General features: G+C 37.4%; 1 protein-coding gene across 1 annotated transcript in view; it reads left to right on the top strand.

Annotated features, from left to right (window-relative positions):
- The window catches only part of LOC136557078 (V-type proton ATPase subunit S1-like), a 56,666-nt gene extending 33,685 nt beyond the window's left edge, over positions 1 to 22,981 (top strand). Inside the window, exons 7-10 of the mRNA XM_066550648.1 lie at positions 8,335 to 8,576; positions 9,163 to 9,216; positions 14,963 to 15,206; positions 19,951 to 22,981. Of these exons, the coding sequence (XP_066406745.1) occupies positions 8,335 to 8,576; positions 9,163 to 9,216; positions 14,963 to 15,206; positions 19,951 to 20,160 (750 nt within the window). The 3' untranslated portion in view covers positions 20,161 to 22,981. The remainder of the gene's footprint in view (positions 1 to 8,334; positions 8,577 to 9,162; positions 9,217 to 14,962; positions 15,207 to 19,950) is intronic.
- Positions 22,982 to 23,554: the final 573 nt, after the last annotated feature.

The following is a 23,554-nucleotide window of genomic DNA, read 5'->3' as shown; positions in this document are numbered from 1 at the left end:
AATTGCATGCAAGTCTCTTTTCATAGTTTGTACATTAGAGCACTAAGCATACAAAGCTAAGGAATATCCAGGGTGTTAATAAAAGGTTAACAGAATGTTAATGCAGTATTTTGGTATTGAAACACAGAGCTTATTTCTTTCTGAGGACTGTATAACCCATTCCTGCTAGATGACAACTTTAAATTGAAATTTCAGTCTACTAATACATTATGTTTCTTTTTAGAAAGCTGTCTAACTAGAAAATAGACTGAATAAAGAAAGCTCTGGTACTAACATCCTTTTAGGGAATAGTCCTGTATGGTCAGACCCCTGTACAGTCACCTGTGCTAGCATCATTGAGAGTACAGCAGAGCTAGAGGCAGTGTTGGGAGAGCTCTGGGACTTGCCAGTGTCCCCCTGGACTGTTTACTGGGGAAGGGAAGAGGCAAATTTGCCCTGCATGAGGTTGACAAGTCATTGTTGCTTTTGGGATCCCAGCTAGTATCACAGCACTGTTCTGACCCATGCAGGCCTGCAACTCCCTCCAGCCTCGCATGGGAGTCTGGTATTGAGTTGCTGTATCACATAATCATTAGTGTCACTGGTAGACCTGAAAAAAGGCAAGAAACTAATCCCTTTCCTGACAAAATGTCACAGACATATTTTTTAATTTGTTGATGGAAGAATTACTTTGAAAGCTGTACATAAAGTGATGCTTGACATCAAATTTGATATTACACGGCATACTTTGTTCTTGTGCTGTCTTTTCTGTTTTATGAAAACCTCAATGTTCACAATTTTATTGAAAAACTGCAACTATTATTCTGTGATTTGATTTTTTATTTAGACTAAGTGATTGAGTGATTTCCTAGATTGATATTTAATGAATCAGAAGAAGCACATTCTACTTCTTAGTGCACTACAGTATGAAGGCTAAACCTCAGTTATTTTAACAGCTAGATTTTCTCTTCTTCTGGGACTTTCAGCCAAATCATTTGGAATCAGCCAAATCACTTGGAAAATTCTGCAACAGAACAGAGTGTTTCTTGCCTTATGTTGAGCAGAACTATTGGAAGGTCAATGTCAGATTCTGCTGTGCTTTATTGCTGTTAAAAACTCCTTCCTTCTCCCCAGTAGGGGAATTTTTAGGTTCATTTCCTTATGAACCTAAAAATATTCCTTGCTCCTGATCCTCAGTTCTCAGGATCTGAACTTCCACCAGGAGTTACTGACTGTGGTTGAACCAAATCCCCAGCCAGGCTTGCCATTACCTGGCATTGAATCCTGGATATGGTGTAAGAACAGCAATAGGCATCAAGCTGCAAAAGCAATCCCACAAGAATGGTGGAAGGAATTTGGTGTTTATTTTCTAATAAGCCTCACCTTACACATTTCTATTTTCCAGAGTTTCATATCAAAGCATCCTGACAAGGATCCATAACTAGCAGACACAGAGGTGGTAGTTCCACCTAACTGCTGGGAAAGATTGCATGCATTGGTCTCATTTTGGTTTATTTGGTGGGCTAGAGACCGGTGGGAGATAAAGGAAATTATGAAATTGTGGTTGATGACATTGGCTGGAATATTTAACTAGGTTTTGGTGGAAACATATCTGTTTTGAGAAAAACTTGGAAGAGGAAGAAAGGTTTGTCAAGAGAAAAGTATGGAAATCTTAAAGCATGGATATTATTTCTAGGATCAGTTTTGTCTAGACTTTCTGATGTGGATTTCATTTATATATATACACCTTCTAGCTTCCATATCCTACTGTCAGAAGAATTATATGCATATTAAGTGCAAGAAAGCAGAGTAGAAATTAAAAACCTTTCAATAGATCTTCTGTGAAAAAATGCTTGTCTTAACTTCCCTGTCAAAAGATCCAATTTGCTAGATTTATTGGCCAGTTTTGCAGATTAGTCCTCCAAAGTCCTGCAGGATCCCAATATTAAGTAGAGAAAGGGAAAATTTTAAGGGTCTTCAGGTTTTTAATTTCCCTGTGACTAGCCTACATCTGGGACAAACAGTGCTGGCAAGTCTCCCAGCACTGTGAGTAACACACTTTGGCTCCTGTCTGCATTTTTCAATTAAGTGACCCACCAGACCCCTGTGTAACCTCTGTCCAACTCTCACTGCATATCTGTTCCATTTTTTTGCAGCAGACACTCCTCCATCCTTTTTCACATCTCCCATAGCAACTCGAATTTTGCATATGGACATAAGAAAGGGGGAAAAAGCAACCAGTTGGAAGTAGGTATTCCCCTAGCAGTCTAAAAATTATGCAAAATCTGTAGCTTCTTTTATCTCTGTGGCAGAATTGCCCGAAACAGGGCCCAAAATCTAATGCTCAGCCTGGGGACATTGGCATCAGCAAATAGCTCTTGAATGATACATCTGGTAGATTCCTTTCAGGAATAATTTTATTTTACAAGGCAAGTTCTTAATATATTTTTTCGCTCTTTTGTATATTGCTTGCAAAATCTGATTTACTAAAAAGGGGTAAGTGAGTTCTAACACTTTTGAAGATGGCCAATACATTGTTTTCATTGAAGTAATTGTGTTTGGGTTATTTGTCCTAACTGAGATTTAAGGTGGTGAGCGAATTAAGTGTATTGCTCCTTCCAGCTGCTATTCCAGCTTATGTTCTGTTTTACTTTCTAAAATCAGGATATTTTTGTAGAAAAATACTGCTCTTTCTTACGGTAGATGAAAAAGTTTAGTATAAAAATCCATTGAAAATTGTGGCAAGAAAATAACAGGAAATATACATTTCTCCAGAAAATGGGGATTGCATTTACAGATGTTCTTGTATGTACCATACATTATCTGATTTTAAAGCCTTTCAAGTGGAATTGAATTGAAGTTTTCACAAGTGCTGCATCCCAACACCTTGCTCTGCTCTGGGTTCTGCTGCTCGCATGGTCCCTGCTAACTCTTGTCTCTGCACAGTATTGGTGGCACAGAGTAGTTCCATTCTCTGTAAATGACAGTCAAGAGATCTTTTATCCATCCCAGGGCTGCTACAGGACAGGCAGCCTGTGAAGAAGCAGATCTAGCCATGAATGTGTGAGCTGATCCTGCAGATCATGTTTATGCATAGATGGATTTGTCCACTGAACTGAGCAGTGTAGTAATTACTGAGGTTTTGTTGTCTCTTCTAGCAGAAGGTCTTGAAGTGCTTGCTCATGACTTGGTAATCTCCACAAGTCACAGCAGTTCTATCAATTATAAAAGAGAACATTATGTTTTACAGTGAGATCATTATCTCTTACTGTAAGACATGCATTTTGACTTTAACATTTGTGTCCCAGCCTTGTTTTTGTGAAAAACTCTGTGTGATGCAGAACGCCAGGCACAAGCTGAGTGTCACAGTTGCCAAGCCATTTGGCTTGCTGCTAGAAGTGTGCATGGTTCAAGAGGTGCATGGTTCTGCATATTCATCAGATACTAATGTGAGACATTAAGGTTGGTTATATGTGCAAGGCACTAGAATGATCATAATCACTGTTAATAAATGAATGCACATTTCTGTGCATTCTTTTTTACCTGCTTCATCAGAGTAATAATAGAGATGGGAAATAGAGGTCAAGGATTCTTCTGGGAAAAATATCAATATGCTATTGAAATTTATTCTGGTGTCTTGTTTAGGCTTACAGTTGCAGTACAAATACATAAAATAGGGTTGGAAGGGATCCTAAAGGTCATCCAGTTCCAATCTCCATGCCAGGAGCAGAGGCACCTTCAAGTAGACCCGGTTGCTCTAGGCCGTGTTCAACCTGGCCTTAAACACTTCCAGGTCTGAGGCAGCCACAAGTCAGCCTAGAGGGGAATTAAAAAACAAAATCCTAAAATGTTAGAAATAATAAAAATGTAGACAGTTAAAAGTTTCAGAAATAGAGTTAATTGGTAACTCTGCTTAATGTTCTAGATTTTGACAGCTTAAAGCACTGTTATGTTACAGGCTTCCACTGACAGGTGAAAGAATGAAGTCCAATCAAATATATTTCTGTTTGCTGCATGTGTGATTTTGTAAACTTGACACCAAAAAGAACATTTTTTCAGTTATGCCAAATTCTAATGCTTGCCTTTGAAATTGCTGACCTTTAGCAGTGAGATTGCCTGCATCACAGATTCGTGATACACTATCCTTCAAGAAAATTATGTATTAGTAGAAGTGGTCGTGATGCTATCCATCGTGAGACCATGAGGCCATATCAAATAGAAAGCATGGAGGAAAACTGATCTGTTTGTGTGGGAAGGAATATTGAAATGATAATTTCAAAAAAAGGATTTGAAATGTGCTGATACTTGGCTGGGATGTTAATGCTGAGCAGCTTCTGATATGCCACAGCCAAACCCCAGAAAGAATCACGATCTGCCATTTTGCAGTACCCCTCTACTGAGCACATGGCAGCCTCCTAAGGTCATTTTTTTAAAGGATATCTTGCAAAAATTTTTTTTTTTGTTGATCCCCGTTAAAGCAAATGAAGAACATGAAAGCATACAGTTCTTTTGGTATCCTGTGAAAAGAATTACAGTTGGTACATGATATGTAGGAGCAGTTCCATCTACCAAACCCCAAATCCAGTTCAGATAAAAGTTATTTGTCTTTGTGGTGTTATTTTAGCAGTTGCAGCACCTGCCCTTGGACCTTGTGCTTCATGATTTAGGGCATCATATGTGATCCAAAAAGATTCTTTGTCCTCAATTTTACAATGCATTTTGAACTTATCTCTACATGCATTCCCTAAATATTTTCAGGTTATTTTCTTCATTTGTGCTATGCTGTGCAATGCTAATAGGCAATATCTGGCTCTAATACTGCACTTTTTTTTTTTTAGTAGAAGCTGGGATTCTTATGTAGTTTTGCAATACTAACAACTGGATTAATCAGGTTATGACTAAAACTAGAAAAATTGCCATTTGCCATCCAAGTCAGGTATATACAGAGAACACACTGTAGTGCACAAAGTATTATGGATGTATAGGCTAAACTAAGATACAGCCTAAAAAGAGAAAGAGAATGGACCCTTCTGCCTACTAACCTCCCTCCTTGAAAGTACAGAAATATCCTTTCAATAAGAGCACCAATCCCACAGAGAGGATGTGGTCATAAATCTATGCTGTTAGAAATGAAAAGGAGCAGCAAGCACCACCAGGACAGTTTTCTTATTCTTGATGTGCACACTTTAATGTAGCAATAAGAAGTCAAAAACCAAAAGATTGAAACAGAAGACACAAGTGTCTGTTGAACTGATATTCAGAAATCCCATGTTGTAACCTGTGTAAAATGTCTGTTTCTGTTGTTCATTACCATTTGTCATTTCAGCAAATGAAATTTTTATTTTCACAGTATTTTGTGTGGTTTTCATATGTGTTTTCACCTGTTTGATTTATATTTGTTTTCAAGTGTAATTTCAAATGCATAAAATGGCCCCAAATCTTTTTTCTTTTCTCTAGCCACTCTGTGTTGGAAGAGCCAACAAAACTGTGGCAACAACAACAGAACAAGTAATTTTGTATGTAAGGTCTGTTTGCTTTGAAAAAGATTTGTATGTTGGTGTATCAAAATGTTCCCAGATCTGCTTCCTTTCTTGTTTTCAAGAGAAATTATTCTGAATCGAGAGGCTTGAAAAACAGATCAAAGGGAAGAAGTCTTTCAACCTATTGCAGGTTCAGTTAGTAATTACAACATTCCACCGAGGTCTAGGAAAAAAAACCAAAGTTCTTTGTTTTTCTTTTCTGTACGTTATTTAATCAGGTCTTGCTGTTGTTCACTGCATGACTGGGATCAAAAATGCCATTGATAAATTCAGAGAATAAGTCAGTGATTCACACATCCCTCAGTTCAGGTTAGCTGAAGGAGAAGAGCACACTGAACAACAGAATTAAATATGGTGTAATGATTGGCAACACTTCCACCATGTATTGTTCCTAAGTAATCTAATTTGATTTACAGTATTTCAGCATAAATATAATCCATTTGTCAAGGAAATGTCTTGTAATTTATACTTTAGCATGAAATATATGACATCTGAGAATGATTTTGATTTGGTAAGCTCATGTTTGTGCAGCAACAAAAGAAAATGTTCCTTAAACAGAGAAACAGGGACATAGTGGGGAAGCTCTCAGCTTCCCACTGCAGTTACCTGGAAGGAGCAGCTTCTGTCCTCAGGTCTTCAGTGGGCCCCAGGCGGGGCTGTTTCAGAGATCCTCCTTCCAGCCTGAAGACTAAATTTTTAAATATCTCTCTCTGATTTCAAGCATGCTTAATTCACAGAATCACAGAATATCTGAGTTGGAAGCAGATTGAGGGACCCCATTAATGCTCATTTCCCCAAGTTTTGGCACACCATCTCATTGCTCTTCACTGGACAGCCTGGTTTTGTTCCTTTCCCCCTTCCAAACTCATTTAAAGCTTTGTCATCAAGCCCCAGTGGCTCCTGGGCTAGAGCTCTTCCCCTCTGAGACAGGTACATTCTGTCAGGTGTCACTGGACCACATGTTGAGTAAACTATCCCATGGTCAACAAGTGCAAAATTTTTCCACTGACACCAACCTTGGAGCCGTGTATTGACCAGATGGATCTGCCTATGCCTATCAAACCAGTGAATTTCTTTGCCATTGAAAACCCTTCTTTCCAGGTTTGCATTCTTTTGGGTCATATGCTTTCTGAGAGAGACAAGGGAATCTGTATTTAAGAGCCTCATGGCAAAGGACTGCTCAGAGAGCAATAAAGCTGTAGTCTTATGATTATATTTTAATAGCTTTCCTTTTATTTTAAGGTACTTTGACCTAATCCCCAAAGTTATCCCAGTCACAGTACCCAATTGTTTTCAGCTCTTAGCAGGTGGTTTTTAAAGCCCTCTTTAGATGATACATGGGGCCCACATAGTAAAGCCAATAGTTAGACAGGATATAATTTAGACTTCAGCTTTTCCTCTCAATTTGAAATAAAATGATTACATTTCAGGAAAGTCTAAGGAAAGATTTAAAGTTTTATATCAAAAGTTGAATATTTTCTTTTGTTGTACCCTCTTCTTTTAAAGAACATGGTATTCATTTAAAATAATGCTTGTTCTGATGTATTTGAAAAGGCACTACTCTGAATTAAAAAGAAATTCATAAAGTATGCATGTATGGGAGGGGAAGACTGCATTCTTCACTGGAGCATTTAGTCAAAGGGTTTTAAAGCAGCCCTTTCTGCTTAATTGATATAATGAGGTACCTGCAAAGACAAGCTGTAAATAACAGATGGCCAATAGTGTTTACAGAGCAGCCGTTCAGGTGACAAAATCTTCTGGGGCTCCTCTCCACAGGGAGGTGATAAAGTGATATTATAGTCACTGTTTCAGACTGGAAAATGACTGACTGTCATTAAACCTGTCGTTTTACACTGGTTACAACATTGGCTGTATTTAAACCCATGAAAAGGAGTTCCAAGCAATACCTCCACATAATTACAGTACTCCTTGTAACCTTTGTGATGCCTTTCATTTCTTGTACCCTAAAGTTATACAAGGGTAGAGGCCACTTGTAGCATACAAGGTTGTAAAGCTGATATGGGAATCAAAAATAGGTGGAATATTCCAGATATGAATAGAGTAAGAAGTGAGGAGTAAGATAAGAAGAGAATAAATTTGTTGTGTGGTAAAGTTGCTTTAACTGTTGACATCTGTGGGGCTGCTTTACCAAGGATGCCCTGGGCACCTTTTTTAAAAGCATTACCTACTAGGCAGAATTTGCGGAAATATCCTAAATATTCATGCAAATATCCTAAATTCCTGGAAATATCCTAAAAACGGATGTGTCTCTTGTAGGCTGATCACTACATCACCCAAATGAGTGAAGATCTTCTTTTTCCAGAAGCCATCAGAAGAGTTTAAAAATAAGCTTGCTGTAGCTTTTAGTAGACTGCTCTCATGCTTGTTAAAATGAAGACTGCAAAAACAGTTACTGTTACTTAAGGGGAGAGTGTCCCTGAACTAGCAAGTTGAACTTTTCTCATTATGTTATTGCAGGAAAAAAAAAAAGCTGATTTCTTTCAGTATTTTCTTCTGGGAAAAAAATCTTCTGTCTGTTAGCACAAATGAATGCTACTATCTTAAGGCAACACTACCAACATTGTTTTACATTCATTTGCCTAGTATCAGTGGTGCTTATTTTCACATGTGGACAGCTGGCCTTGGGAGCCTCCTTAGTCTCCACACCACCAGTTAAATAGACAGACAGTAACAACTATTGAGGTTGATTGAGGATTTAAGAAGAACAGGTGCTCATGGTACAGAATGGTGAAGTCTGTTTTCAAGTGAAATGACTCTTACAAAGGGATGAATTGTTAATGTGTTGTTATTCCAGATTTCTAGAAGAACTGATGTGGTGGCAGAATTAAGACGACAATTAATGGCTGCTGAGGAAGAAGAAAGTTCATCATATCCTCCTCTGAATGTAACCATTGGAAATGATACATGCATCCTTTTTTATGCTAGTAATTTCAGCCTCAAAGCCAACAATTCAGTTTTAATAGATTTGACAAACACAACATTTTTAGCACAGAACGTGGATATTTCTGCCTCTGAGTGCACAGACAGCAACACAACGTGAGTAGCATAAGAAATTTCATATCATAATACATGCAATTCAGAAAAATTTCAGAAATATTATGTCAAATCAGTGCTATTTTAATTGTTTTCTTCTAAAGCATCCAAAACTTAAAAAAATTATTCTTAGAAGAAAGAAGTTAAATCAAGACCACAAAAACTGTTCAGATGAGGCCTGTTATTTTCACAATTTTTTTCTTCTTATGTTCCCCACTTCCTTGTTTGTTTGTATTTGGTCCAAACAGGTTTCCCTGTGCCTGGTCTTACAATCACAAAAATCTCCACTGGCATTAATGAGACTATAATTTCATTCCCTCAAAGGGGAGTATTCCCAGTTACGAGGTAGTAACTCATCTACGAGTACATTAATGAAACATGATCTCTGTTTTCCTTTACTTTGAAGCACCTGCTCTTGGGTAAATAAAACTCTAGAAATATTTAGTCATATTTTTCTGTGTACTGAACCTTTGCTATATGACTTTTGTAATTGCCTACTGATTTACAATATATCCCTCAAATTGAAATGTCACAATGATCTAATTAAAGCTGACTACTCTAACATTAAAAATCTGTTTCTTATTCTTAGACTGTCATTAAAATACACAAGACCAGTGAATGGAATCAGCAGCCTAGAGATAAGGTAACTTAGGATTTATTTTAAATAGACCTTTTGTGGTTTACAATGCCTGTTAAGGAACTAGGAACAAAAAAAGGGGAGAAGTTAAATGAAAATATTTTTTACTTTATTATTTGCTTTCTCTTCTGAGGAGTCATGATGGAGGAAAACAACAGTACAGTCTTTATACTGGAAATATATTATTATTCTCAGGTAAAGTTCTGAAAAAATATTGTAGGCAAACATCCATACCATAAGGTACTGGTATATGCAGCTTCCTGTATTACTAATAGGATTGTTCCACAGTCCTCTCAGGTAAATCTAACTGTGATTTGAAAAACTTTGAGGGGTTGAAGTCTACCTGCATGGCCAGGGCTGTATTGAGTCCTAATGTGGATTTCCAGTGCACTCTGTTAGTGCTAGCTTGTGGTTAATGAGGGATGCAAAAAGTTTTAAAGTCTTTACTCCATGCATGGTGACAAGACCATATCTCTCCTACCGTGGCAAGAGAAACATTCTGTGTTAAGGTAAAAGGATCCCAAAAGAACTTGTCTTAAGGAGAGTCACTGATGTGTTTGGAGTGGTATTCAGAGTGCATAGAGACACTTGTATTCAGTGTTAGAGATCATGACAGGTGGCAAAAGACATGTATCTCCCTTCTCCCTCAACCAGCTAGAGCTTTGTAAGAGAACATACTGTACAGATCAGATTGCTGTTAGTACAGTATTTTTACTTTTTTGACTATTGAAATTAGCTGTGTATAGGATCCTTGGGACTTGTCTTTGGTGATGGTGTCAAGCATGCCTTGGTCTGTCATATAAATTATCAAAGAGACACGTATTTCCTTAAACACCATGGGGAATTAAAAAAATATTTTCCTTTGATACCATTTAAAAGGTACTGATCTCAAACCAAGACTCTACCCAAGCTGTGTTTTTCCTTTTACTACAAGTCCCAGAATATAATTTTTGCTGGTGCTGCCCCGATGCTCTTCTGTCTGTTCTTTAGTGCTCCTCTCCCACTCTGATAGAGACAGGCCCTCCAAAACACTGCTCTGATTCTCATTCTTCATCTTTGCCCATCCTAGCACAAGTCTTAGCTGGTCTGCTATAATCTCTTTCTGTATGAATGAGTGTGGTTGTTTCCTACATTTGTCCTGAATATGGCTACCCTCAGCATATAATCTTTTCTAGTAAAATTACAGTTCCAAAAAAATAGTACAAATCACAATACATCCTATAGAGCATGACACTGTGCTTCAAAACTAGTTCACAGCTAGATCTTAAAGGTGTTGTTTCCTTTAGTAGTCAACAGGCTTCACTTAACTGTACAATGGCAAGTTTCAAACCTTGAGATATTACTATAGAAACAAAATCCTTTGGCAGTTGAAACATTTGTCTTAGATTTTTTTTCTGCAGCTGGCAGAAGATCAAATGTGATGTTAGTGCACACATGGATTTAGTGAAGATTATTTAGAATTATGTTTAGTAATCTGTTTGTTAAAAATTTTTCATTTTAATTAATTATTGGATGAAAAATTTAATGCAGTCATGAATCTGAGTTGCATCTGGAGAGAAGAAATTTGGAGCAATTCTGCAGACAAACTGTAATTTAAACGAAAATGCCAGTACAAAAGGTGAATGGTTCATGTTTTCTTTCTTTTTCAGGAAACAAATTTATATCCTTTGAGCCTGTTACAGTAGAGGCAGAAATAGTCACAAAGTCTTTCTTGACCTGTGCCTCTGCTTGAACACATTATAGCTAAATACTAAAATGCATAAACAGCCCTTGAAGCTGGAATAAGAAACTCAGGCTCTACAATAGGTGAGGACTTGAAAAGAGAGCTCAGGTAAGGTCCTGGATGTTTTCATGCCAAGTAAATAAGAGTAGCACAGGCTGGCTGTGTTTTGCAGGAGAATTTGATTTATTCCATTGGGCCATGTGTGATCCAGGTTTTTAATAGACCTTCAGGGCAAATAAACACAAATATGTCTAAATTGATCAATTTTTATTTATGACACAGGTGCTTAGAAATATAAAATGGAATAGAGGAAGAATGTAGGGAGTAGCTTCCAGGGTAATCATTTCTTGGACCTTCACTATGCCTTGGCCTGTATGTGGGAGATAGAGACTGACTGTCTCTGTACTGGTTTTTTTCCCCTATCCCCATAACTTATTAAGCTGTCTTCATCTTGACCCACAAGTTTCCTCATTTTTGCTCTTTCTATTCTCCCTTCCGTCCTGTTGAACATGGGGAGTGAGCAAACAGCTGAATGTGTGCTTGGCTGCTGGCTGATATCAACCCATAACACCTCAGAGCCTTTATAAATTAACAATAATTCTAATGACTCACTTGATTATTTTTAGTTTTCTGTTGGATTGTCACTTGATGGGACAATGCTGTCATTTTAGGCCTCTGTTAGCTACCATCATATAGCAGTGCATGCTGTATAATGCAAATAATAAGATACATGGAACAGAACCAGAACAAGCCATTGACTTTTTTCATGATTCGCTAACACTTTATTCACCTTGTGTATCTCAGCATGTCTCTTGTCAGAGCTTCTAAAATCCATGGAGATATGTTGCAACCTCTGTTTTCCCCTCTGGTTCAATTTGATTTGATTTCTTTTTCAAGATTACACCTTGCTAAGATCATGGTCTGCCTAACAAACAGGATACAAGCCAGGCAGAGAGGTGGAAGGAACAGAGCTGAGAGCCATGACTGCACTTTTTGCCTCTGTAAAGGCCTTTTACTAAGTGTAGGATAGCATTTCTTGAAAGTGACTCCAGAGAGGACCATGTTCAAGTAGCTCAGTTTATTCTTCAATAAGGTAGGTTCTAACTTCAGCAGCATGAGCAGGATCCAGAGGCTGCCCCCCTTATCAACACCAGTCTATGCCCAGTCAGAGCAGGTGGTCACATCCCACCTCCACTGACAGCTGCACTGCTGCTTCATCCTGTGCACACACACACAGCTGGCACCTCCCTCTCTCTAGCAAGAGCCAGTCTCACTCATCCTCCTGCACTTGCACTGGGACATGAGCTGTAAGGGAGTGCCTGGAGAGTGTTGTTGTGATAGTGTTCGGAAAGCAAGCTACTGCTGCAGCAGGAGTGGGAGCAGTGGGCAGTAGTCCTTTGCTGGAAAAAGCAAGATCTCAGTTCTCTCATAAACTGATCCAACTGTTCAAGCACTTGTCTGTCATTTTCTCTGGGAAAGTGTCAAAGTGAATGGGAGTGCACAACATTAGTATTCCAAACTTACATTGATACATACTTGACTGCTCTTGTTGCTCCATGTATAGAACAGAACAGAGCTGACCCAAAAAACGTGTTTTAAAGCCTTTTGCTTAACAGTTGTCTTTCTCTTTGAATATTTGAAACAGTAATTCTAGCTACCTTCCGCTTCAGAAATACCTCTGCTTGTAATGATTAGCCACATGAGACACAATCAGTGGTGGTGGCATTCAGAGTTCATACAGTTATCTGGCACAAAAAATTCCATGACCAGGAATTTTTTGTGCCACCATTCATAAAGTACATAATGTACATAATTGTCTCTAATGTTTAACACGAACGTAACATTTCCTTAAGAAGCCAAGGTACTTTCAGTTCTGCAGATAAAACCTTTGTTCTCTCTCTGCTCTGTATGATTAATTTGCTATAATGTGCTCTATTTTACTATCTACTCATTTGAGAAAATGTTAAGCTAAATTAAGTAATTCTATAGCTTTTTGTTGTTTGAATGCCTTTTTTTCTTACAATTTCATGAACTATATTTACATCCATTATCAGTTAAGTGTGTGCTTGTTGGAGGCTATTCACTGTTAGTTTGGAAAAATGCTAAGGAAAACAGCCTTCATTACTAAGTTAACTGTGATCAAGTAGTTAACCAATTAGAATGCTAATTCTCATAAATCTGCAAGTAACACAACATTTTAGTCTTTGGTGTAATATGAAGAGAAACATTCCTTCAAAGTCATTTTAGACTGTACTCACATGCATGGCCTTATAAAACTGTTTGTTCATAAGGTCTGTTTAAAAGGAATTTCCTTCTTTACCACTTTTCTCATCTTATGAGCAAAAGTACAGACCACACCCAGCCTCTGTGGTTGTCATAAACATTTAAGTAATCTTCTCTGTGTTTATAACTGGCTTTCAGCTAGTTATAAACACAGTATAGTGCTAATATAGTGCCTATAGCATTGCTACTGGGGCAATTCTGTTCAGATTGTACTGTACATCAGGAAAAGGTTCCTTTCTTCTAGCAATAATTTAATTTTGTAACTGTATAAGAATAGAACATTTTCTATATATATATCTACAAATGTGGACTGGATAGAATTCTTTTTTTTTCTTTTTCACTGATGCTTGCAGAATGCCATAAGACAAAACATCCTTTTCTCACTTCAATGACACTGCATTCTGGAATTCCTTTTGAGCATTTTGAAACTCTTGATGTTTCTGAACTTACCTGAATCAAAAGCCCACTGATTATTAATAAATATTTTTTAAAAGCATCATTTGTGCTTAGATTCTATGCTGTGTGGATGACACAATATTGAAAGTAACTAATTTGAACAAACAAGCAATATTCTCCAGAGAATAGAGAACATATTCTCCAGAGAGAGAATATGTTCTCTATGTACATATACCCTACAGAACATAAAAAAGTTTATATTGTGCCTCTTTTAAGATGACTATACTTTTTTTTTCGAACCAATCATAATTGCATCTAAGTTATTACTTCAAATTTTAAAGTGAACATACAGTGTCACTCATTATGGATAAACATACTAGAATGTTTCATTTTGTAGAAAGTCTTATTTATTGATAAATAGATTTCTCTTCTAAATCTTTTGTGGTTGCCAATAATCAAAAGAAATCATCAGCAAACTATGTAGAAATACTCATGCATAGACCAAGTAGGGTTAAAGTATCAAACAATGTACAGTAAGGGTAAAGGCTTATAATTTCCTTATTAAATAGCTTGAATGCCTAAAAGTAACTTATAAAAACTGATAAAGAGTAGCAAATAGTCCTGATCTGTAAAGGATCAGAATGTATTTCTGGATGTCTGGATGTTCTCAGTTATGTCTGCTGGGAGCTGTTCAGATTGGTAGTAACTTAAATTACATCATTATAAACTGCTGCAATACTACACACACACAGATGCTTTCAAAATTATAAAATAGTTTTTTGTGCCCTAGCCTACTTCAAATTGTGAAACTAGATCTGACTACCCCTCTGACCCACCAGTGAGAGAAAGCTCTGTCTTCTACACCAAATTCAGACCTTTGCAAAGGAAATGGCTATTTAGGCATTTGAGCCAAGAAAGAATTGCAATGATAAATTAGAATGGCTATCATGCCTATAGTTATCAGAAAAACAATTTTCCAAAAATCCCATAAAATGTTTATTCAGAGCCACTGCAATCTTACTGACACTTTCTCACTTTCGCCTCCATTTATTATAAACTGTTGGTAACTGATGAAATACAGGACTGGCAGAGGCCCTTGAAGAATGAAACTGCATTTGCTTCTTGCCTGCCACAGTTATAGAAAGCTGTGCTTGTGAGGTGAAGCTGTAAGTAATAAACACATTCACAGAACTTCTTCACTTGAAATAATCTTATGACATGGGAGCCCATGTCATCATCAACTGTGATGTTTGCAGCTAGCAATAGTGAGCCTTTATCTGTTACTTTATATGTTTATATTTTCCTTCTAACCTGTTGACTTTTTCTTTTTGTCCTCTGTTGTATTCCTAGGTTTTTAATGACCAACAAGTTCTATGAAGTCTCGGCTAGAAGATGGTCCACTTTAGATTCAGTTGAGATTGTACAAGATGGAGACAAGTTAGCTAAATTTATTGTTTCTGGCATCTCTGCCCCTGCAGAGTATTCATTTCATTGTCAGCTGGTGGGAACTAGCAATCTCTATCCTGCAAGGCTGGATAGAGATCCATCCAACAACGAGGCAAAAAATTGGGATGTTTTCATTTCCAATTTGCAAGTGAGTATGCTTTGCCATTTCAGAGATAACTCCAAGTACTATTACTTGCTATTGTAGGTGGTGAATGACACACATTCATAATGCCCTTACTTTCATTCCAGCCAGAGGGAAAACATAAAAGAAAAGCTGTTCCCCTAGGTGAGCTATTCAGTAGAGGGGTAAACAAGACACCAGTTGCTAAACAAGGAAAACATGAAAGCTCAGCTTTGAAAAACAAAACTATGAAGTTGTTCACAGAAAGAAAACCCAATTAAACCAAATGCGCCTAATCAGGCAAAGAATGGCTAAGTCCTCATGCCTGTTTAATGAATTGGGCTGCTCTTGGAAACAGGGGCCTCTTAGGTGGGTGGCTTTATGCTGCTTACTTAGTTTTATTTGATTTCTTGGTGCTTTGTTTACCTAGGAAAGTACAGCTTAGTGTGGCTGCTGGTTTTGGAGACATGGACTGTCTGTACTCCTGCAGAGAGAAACAAAGCCCAGTGCAACGAGATTTAATGGGAGGTTTGCCATGGACTTTGATCAGGAATGGTACTAGTTCCTGCATGACCCAGAAGGAAAGCAGAGGGCTTTTTTTGAATGACACATAGCTTTTCTGCTTATTTAGTAGTAGTTAAGACTACATCTGTGAGGTATAAATGATTTAACTTTTACTACTTTGAGCTTTGCTCTTGACTTAAGAGAAGCATAACAACATTTCTATTTTAAAACAATATTTCACTAAGGGATCTCTTTGATGGAAGAGATCATTAAAATAATAGGAATAATTCCAAACTGTACTCTATTTGTCAAACATGAGCTAACCCCACAATAACTGGATACAAATGCTGATATAATTGTATTTATAATTTTGATAGCAAACCAAATCCCAATAACCTGACTCCAGACTTGACACTTCTGCTTAAGCAATGGAAATCTCACAGAGAGAGCACTGGTGCTTAGATTTATTTTCCACAAATTCCAGTATCATGTCTCACCATTTTTTGAGAAACAATGTTGTAATACATACCAATGTTGTGAAGATTCTTTATGATGTTATTTTTTTGTAAAGGCTTGTAAACACCATAGTTCATGCAATTGTACTTTGCCTAGTAAACTCTTTGGAGTTAGGCTTTCACATCAGTAAGATATGAAAGGACATGGCCTATGAAATTACAAAGTGTATACTTAGCACCTATCTTTCCTGTCAGTTCCTATATGCACTGATATTACTGCCTTCTTAAAGCTTAAATAGGCCTTGCTCCAACCTTAGCAGGCATCCTTTCATTGTGGTCTTAACCATGAGTAGAAGTAGTGGTTTCTCACCTTCCTTATTGATTTGGAACCGCAGCTGCTTCCACTGTTCAGACAACAGAAACTCCAGTTCCTCTTGAGAAAGAGCTTTTTCTCTGATCAAATCCTAAACATAGAACACAACCCAAAAACTCCCAGTCTGGTATTCTTCTGTGGTGTGAGAAAACAGAAGGTGACCATTCTGGGCTCATTTCCAGGTTCTATCTGACTTAGATCATACTTTTCCAGGTATCTTCCACTGATACGTACTGAAAGGTGATCTCTGTATCAGTCTTATTGCATAAGGTTTAGAAACCCCCAAACTCTATTGCTTGGTGAAAAAAGCATGTGGGATGTGCTCAGTAGTTGCAGCCAGCACAAAATTTTGTTCCTGAAACTGAGAAACATGATTTTCATGTCAATGTAACGCAATGAGTTAGAAACCAGGATCCAATGCCAATCAAACTGGCACAATTGCACTTCGCAACGCTGGGTCCTGGAAGCTGAATCACAGCAACAGAGGGACAATTCCAGCTGCACAGGGAAGCCTTGCACAACTTGTTCCTGGGCAAGGTTGAACAGGTGTAGCCCTTAACTTCAGTTCTGGAGCTGCCTCACTCACTGCCATGTAAAAGAAGCTCTGTGGGAGGCTGGCTAGGCATGGTCACAGCCCTGGGTGTCACCAGACCTCTGCAGAGCACCTAAACTGCTCTGGGTTTGGTGGGGGTCTGGTTGGTTGTTGCTGCTACAGGAATGGTTGTTCTTACATGATACCTTTTGTGCTTTTGAGCATCTCATATTTGTCAATGAAGTTAGAGAGGAGGCTACCAGCAAAAACACTGCTTTTCTTTACTATGCGGGGTTCAGAAGTACTTTGAAACCCATGAAAACCTGCCCAAAACTTCAAAATCAATAATATTTTGATTCTTTGTAGCTAAAATATCTCAAAGTTCAAAAATTAGAAGTTTGGTGGGCATGTAAGAGCCATAAACCCAGCATATTTTACTTGAAGTTTTTGTCATAGGCCATAGGATGAGAAATCTACATTCAAAAATATTTTAAAATTAACAGTAAGTACAGACTTGTATAACCAAGACAAATGACTGGTATAAACACCAAAATCAAAACTTCCACTGGACAAAGGCCTGTATACAAAAGACTTCTGCATTCATAAATATTAGAGAACTACATGTAAGTATTTTTAACTTTTTTATATATGCTGCTGAGATTCTCATTTTTTGCCTGGTGTCTAACACCCCCACAGAAATGATAAAGCTTCAGAAAAATAATAAAATAACCCAGCATATTCTTTCTTGCCTTCCTAAAAGTAGACATAGCATTTTAGGAATGTACAATTGAATCTTTCACCTAGATGGTTCAATAAGCATAATGCTGTTTTAAAAATATATAAGACCTCTAAAATTGAAACAATAAATTTCAGTATTTCTGGCTCTAAATCAGGAGTGACAAAGCCCTTCTAAACTGAATATACCTGTTTAGTACTTCAGAGAGCCCTTGAAAATGTGGTAGGAAATGTGTATTGTTTTCCAGAATTTCAATCAATTTTTTTTGAACACAAATGACATAAATCATCACTTTCTGTCCATTTTTACTGTCAATAAGTCTTTCAGGCTACATTTCACAACTCCTATTCACATTCTCACTGGTGGTCAAAGTAGTGGCTTAACAAGCAAAGGCTTTTGCAGTCATGTATTCTCTAAAGCTGTGCAAATAGTTGTCCAGCCCTGCAGCTTGTGTTCACTAATCCTGCTTTAATCAGAAGTCTGACTACCTTTGGTGAAAGCAGACAGTCTTTGTGAGTTAGCTACCATGATTTGGCTTGGAAAGATTCTTCTGAAAGGTTGAATTGCTAAAATTGTCTTCACCTCCACATTATCTAAAGAGCCTTTAATTCCTCATAGTTTTACTAATCACCATTCTGGAAGGTACAGACATTGCTCTTAACACACATATTACATGAACATTAGCGACCTGAGCCATGCCTGAATACAAACCCAGAGTGTGTAATTACTGGTGTGTTTGTTGCCTGGTAGATTTGTTTGGTTTGTACCAACACCTTTCCTAGGAAGTACAAACTCTTTTATTACCACACATAAACTCAAGCTTTCAATTTTTTTTTATTGTAAATCATAGAATAATCATGGTGTAGGAACACATAAAAGTAGAAATCCATGATCTTCTGCTTTCATGCTTATTGCTGGGTGAGAGAAGTGATTTAAATAAAATAATCCTTTAAAAAATTTATTTGATAATATTTTATGGAAAATAGTAATTTTTAATATGTCATTTCTTTACCAGTGGGTTTTTGATATTTGGTGCTTTCCTTACACACCCATTTCATAGATGCTGTAAATGTATAAGAATCCCATTCTTAATTTTTCTTTATAAAATTATTTAAGAATGAATCAAAATGAATCAGATTAATTCTTTCCTTCCTCTTCTTCCATCACTTTTGTTCCCTTCCTTCTAAAGGAATCAGTGCCTTTGCCATTATGTGCATGTTTGTAGAGGGGGGATTGTCTTCCCTTTCTTCATAGTTTTCTAATCCTCTGATTGGTTTGAACAAAATTTCTAGGAAGTCACTGGTCTCAAAGGCATTCAGTTTGTTGATATTTTTGTACAATTGGCATCTAGACAGAGACCGTATCTCCAAATTGGTTGATTTTTTTGAGGAAAATAATATGGTCAGAGGACAGTCAGTGGTAGACAATGTGAATTCAGTCAAATCAGAGATATTACAAACTTTTCTAACTGCTGGAAAAGTTTATATAGGTTTTATAAGTTAATAGACAACACATATCCCATACCTCAGTAAAGCAAGCCTTTCCTTCTGTTTTGAGTCTTTGAATTACAAGGAGGGAGGAGGAAAGATTTTGCAACATTTTTCTCCCTGAATTCTCACTAACTCTCAGCCAAAAAAGGTCATATTTTATGTGTTTTAAAGTAGGTTCCAGGAATTTTGTCTATCTCCTCTGTCAAGGAAATCTTAGCTAAAACTCTCAGACTATTTCAACAAATCTCGTGATCTGAGGAGGCTTAACTCTCATGCCTTTTGGGTGCTTTGAGTTTCCTGGTTCTGAAGTGGTCATAGAGCTGATGACCAGTGAATACTGACAATACTGACTATGTGAATACAGAATACTAATCAGAATACAGAGAATGAAGAAAACTGACCATACGTCCCCTCTGGGACTTTACTTCTATAAGTAATACAAATTTCTGAAGTGGGGAACCTACTGCTTACCAAAGAAATGGATTCTACGTTTTTAATTTCCCTGGGTGAAAAGGAGATCTGGAAAATTGTTATGCAGAAAATTTTGTTCTCACTCTTTTTTTAATGGGCAGAGGGTATGATTGATAGTTAAAAGCTGTGGGGTTTTGTAATTAACAAATATATCCTGAAAGTAAGGACTATGCTTAATTGCACTCTTCTATCTGCCTTTCTCATTTTCAGATTCAAGGCTTCAACATTATAAACAACCAGTTTTCCTATGCAAGTGACTGTACAGGTTTCTTCACTCCTGGAATTTGGATGGGCTTGGTGACATCTATAATTTTACTGTGGATCCTGACCTATGGCATCCATATGATCATGCAGCTCACAACAAACAACAGATTTGATGATCCCAAAGGTCCAGCTCTATCAGTTCCTCAGACAGAATAGCCATGGATTGACTTAAAGCCACTGTGGCTTTTCCCAGCCTGGTGTTTATGATTTTTATAACCTTTTTACTTCAAAATATGTTTAACTTAAAAAGATATCATAGGAAAACCAGATAATGAAACTACATACAAAAATGATCCTTGTGCTTAGCAATGATAATAATTGTATCTGTTACTATGATCATTTGTTAACAGCTTTTTGTGTTAAGGTTCTGAAGTGAGACTGTAGATTACTCTCTCTGGTTATTAGAAAGACCATTGAAAACTTTCTTCAGATTAACTTCTATTGGCAAAGAAAACATACCAAAACGCAGATAATGGGGAGGGACAAAATATTTGATGAGAAATTATGCAGTAAAAATACTGGTCTCTCTAAAGGCTCTTTAGCATCATGATGCTACTTCTTTAAGAAATTTTAACTGTGTTTTGAAATTTTTTCTCTTGAGTAAAACATCCAGAAATGTACAGAACTAATAAAGTATAAGTCACTAAATAAATAGTCCTGAGGAGTTTTTTCAAAATATATCACTTTGTTCAGATGTGGTATAACAAAGGAGAGTGGGTAGATTAAGGTTTAGCTTCCATCTACTGTTATCTTACACTTTTGAGAATTATGTTAAGTAACACTGACTTGTGTTTGCTTTAGCAGTGGACAGCTGATGGGAGGGCAGTCAGTGGCAGAGAGGTCCTTGTCCAAACTGATCACAAAATTAGATTTGGTGTCATGGCAATGAATGCAAATTTTCAAGTATAGAACCTATTATGATTCTGTGTGCTGGTTCACACAGCATCTTAACAGAGGTAAGGTAGTTTTCTTAGCCTCCTTCATTTTCCAGGCATCTTTGGAAAAGTTATGAAGTTCACAGTAAAAAAAAAAGGAAAAATAATATTATATAAAATCCTTAGAAGCACTGTGTCAATGTACTGTTTAAGTCTGAGCATTTTATGGTCATTTCAGTGCTTCTAGAAGCCTGAAAACATTCACAGTGTTCTTTATTCTTCTGCATTTAATTGAAACGCTACATTCTCTAACTGGGTAATCTGATTATGGAGTGAATAACTGCATTTTATGTAGAACTACAAAATAGTAAAAGAGCAGTGGTAAAATGGTAAAAAATGGTAAAAATAAGACTTTTATTCTTTCCTCTGGAATGTTTTTATGACTGTGCATGTTCAATTAGTAGTTCAAACTCCAAAAAATACCATTTTGACAAAATTACGTTTGTGAAATGAGAAAAATTGTAACTTTTCTGATCTTGATCCATGTCATAGTACAATGATACAGAGGAAAGACAGTTAGAATCAACTATTTAACTAGACAGACAGTAGTTTCTACCCATCATTTCTGGGTGTCACATTTTTATTATACAGTCCAATATGTAGATTAAATGTTTTCCGAAGCTATACCTTCTGAATAATTCAATCCTGACCTGTAAAACAAAAGGAAAGTGTCATAAAACTAGCAGAGGTTTCTCCTGTGCTGTAATATTTTTCCCAAATGCTTTTCAGAACTTCAAAAAATGTATTTGATCTACACAGAACCTCTTTGTTAGAAAGGCATATTTCCTTTGCACAAATTAGTTGCCAGGAGACAACTGGACTTGTTCTATTAATTCTCCCTTTGAAGCAAGCTTGATAAGTATGAATGTGATGAGAGAAAATTGACATAATAGTCATGTAACTATTGCTGGAAGAGGGAAAGGCTATGCAAAGGACTTGAAAACTGCTTTCTTAGGACTTTTATCTAGCTTCAGTAAAATTTGGAAAAGATTTTGTTGAACAGTGGCAATAACAAGAGCTGAAGGAGAGCTTTACCTGGCTACCAAGTTTAGGATTCTATCCCCAGCAGTGGTATGAGTATGGAGAGCATCTCTTAGTGCTCCCTGCAGATGTTCTCCATTCTCTACCATTTAGCTCAGGCACTTCCACAACCAAAAGTGTTGCCTTTGTATTTAATAACTCTGGGTATAGCTACAGCCCATAAATTTGTCCAGCCTGCTCTGAAGCCTGTGGGCTGTCATACAGCTCACAGTGTCCTGATTATAGTATGGCATGGGAATGCTTATATCCTCTCTTGCTTGCCTAGGATGGACTCTGGAGAAGAGGGCAAGGAAACAGTCTCATATTGACTGTATCATGAGGAAAAGATAAGTCTCTTTCAGAAGAGCTGTTTGATGTGTTTGGTATTACACATTCCAAGGTGAAGGTGAAAGCATTTTTAATGGGGAAAAGCTTTTTCTTCCTACCTTCTCTCCCAGCAAGGATACCATGCTTTGGCAAGTAGGCCCTGTGGGGCATATAGTCTGTTTGTACAGCTACTTGGATGGCTTTAAAATGGAAAGATGAAACCCCAGGCTTATCCTTGTGATGTATATGCTGGAAAACACATCGGGAAAAGAAAGGAACTATCTACAGCTCTAGCTGTCCTGTGGGCCAGGTGGACTGGGCTCTGGGGACAATGGCCTGTCTGGAAAGGAACTGCTCTCTGCCCACGTGGAATGGGTTCACCTTGGCTGGCTGGCAAATGCCCACCCTGCTGCTCGGACCTCTTCTCACAGGGGCCACCCCTGCTGACAACACCTGGACAGACATCCAGAACCCCACCTCAGAGGACCATGCAGTCTGCTGGAGTGCCATGCCCTCTGAAACCCCTGGAGCTGCCCATCACACTCCCTGTGGCTGGAGACAAGGACAACTGATCACCGTTCAGCAGGGCTGGCTTCCTTTGTAAATAGGACTTCTGTGCCTCAGGAAATTCTGGGAGGATTTTGCACCTGTCTGTGTTTGTTTCCCTTTCTGAATAAAGTTAAACCCTGTCAGGAGCCTTCCAGTTCTACGTACTTCTGATTTCACAATTCAGCTTAATCATAAATGTACTTGTTAAAACATGCCTGTTTTGGGAGTTGTTCCAGACAGAATATTAGCTCTGTCTGGAAAAGCGTGAGCCTTTAGGACTTCTACCAAACTTCATGAATTTATCAGAAGTACTGACTTCTCTGTGTGCTAGCTCATTTCTCTACCAATTTTAAAAATATACAATAAAGATGAAGGAGATGATGGATAAGAGTATGAATTAGAAAAGTAAATTATTTTTTTTCAATTACAAATATATAAATTAAATTTTATGGAAAAAAATCAGGAACTTTATAAAACTATGGAAAAACTAAAAAAAAAGATAAAAAAGATTTAACTGTGAATAATCAAGAGTTAAACCAGAGAAACCCAAAACTAAACAGAGAAGTCCTGAAGAAATAAGGTGTTTCATCACAAAATGCAGCAATAATCATTTGTTGAAAGGGATAGCTGAGATGGAGCTAGAATCTGAACCTCCTGATTTGTGGCCTGGTCTGTTGGTTTCTCTGCCTGTGAAACTACTCATTCCACAAATCCTACAG

Source organism: Molothrus aeneus, chromosome 5 (genome assembly GCF_037042795.1).
Source record: "Molothrus aeneus isolate 106 chromosome 5, BPBGC_Maene_1.0, whole genome shotgun sequence".
Taxonomy (NCBI): domain Eukaryota; kingdom Metazoa; phylum Chordata; class Aves; order Passeriformes; family Icteridae; genus Molothrus; species Molothrus aeneus.
This window is presented reverse-complemented; position numbering and strand designations above follow the sequence as displayed.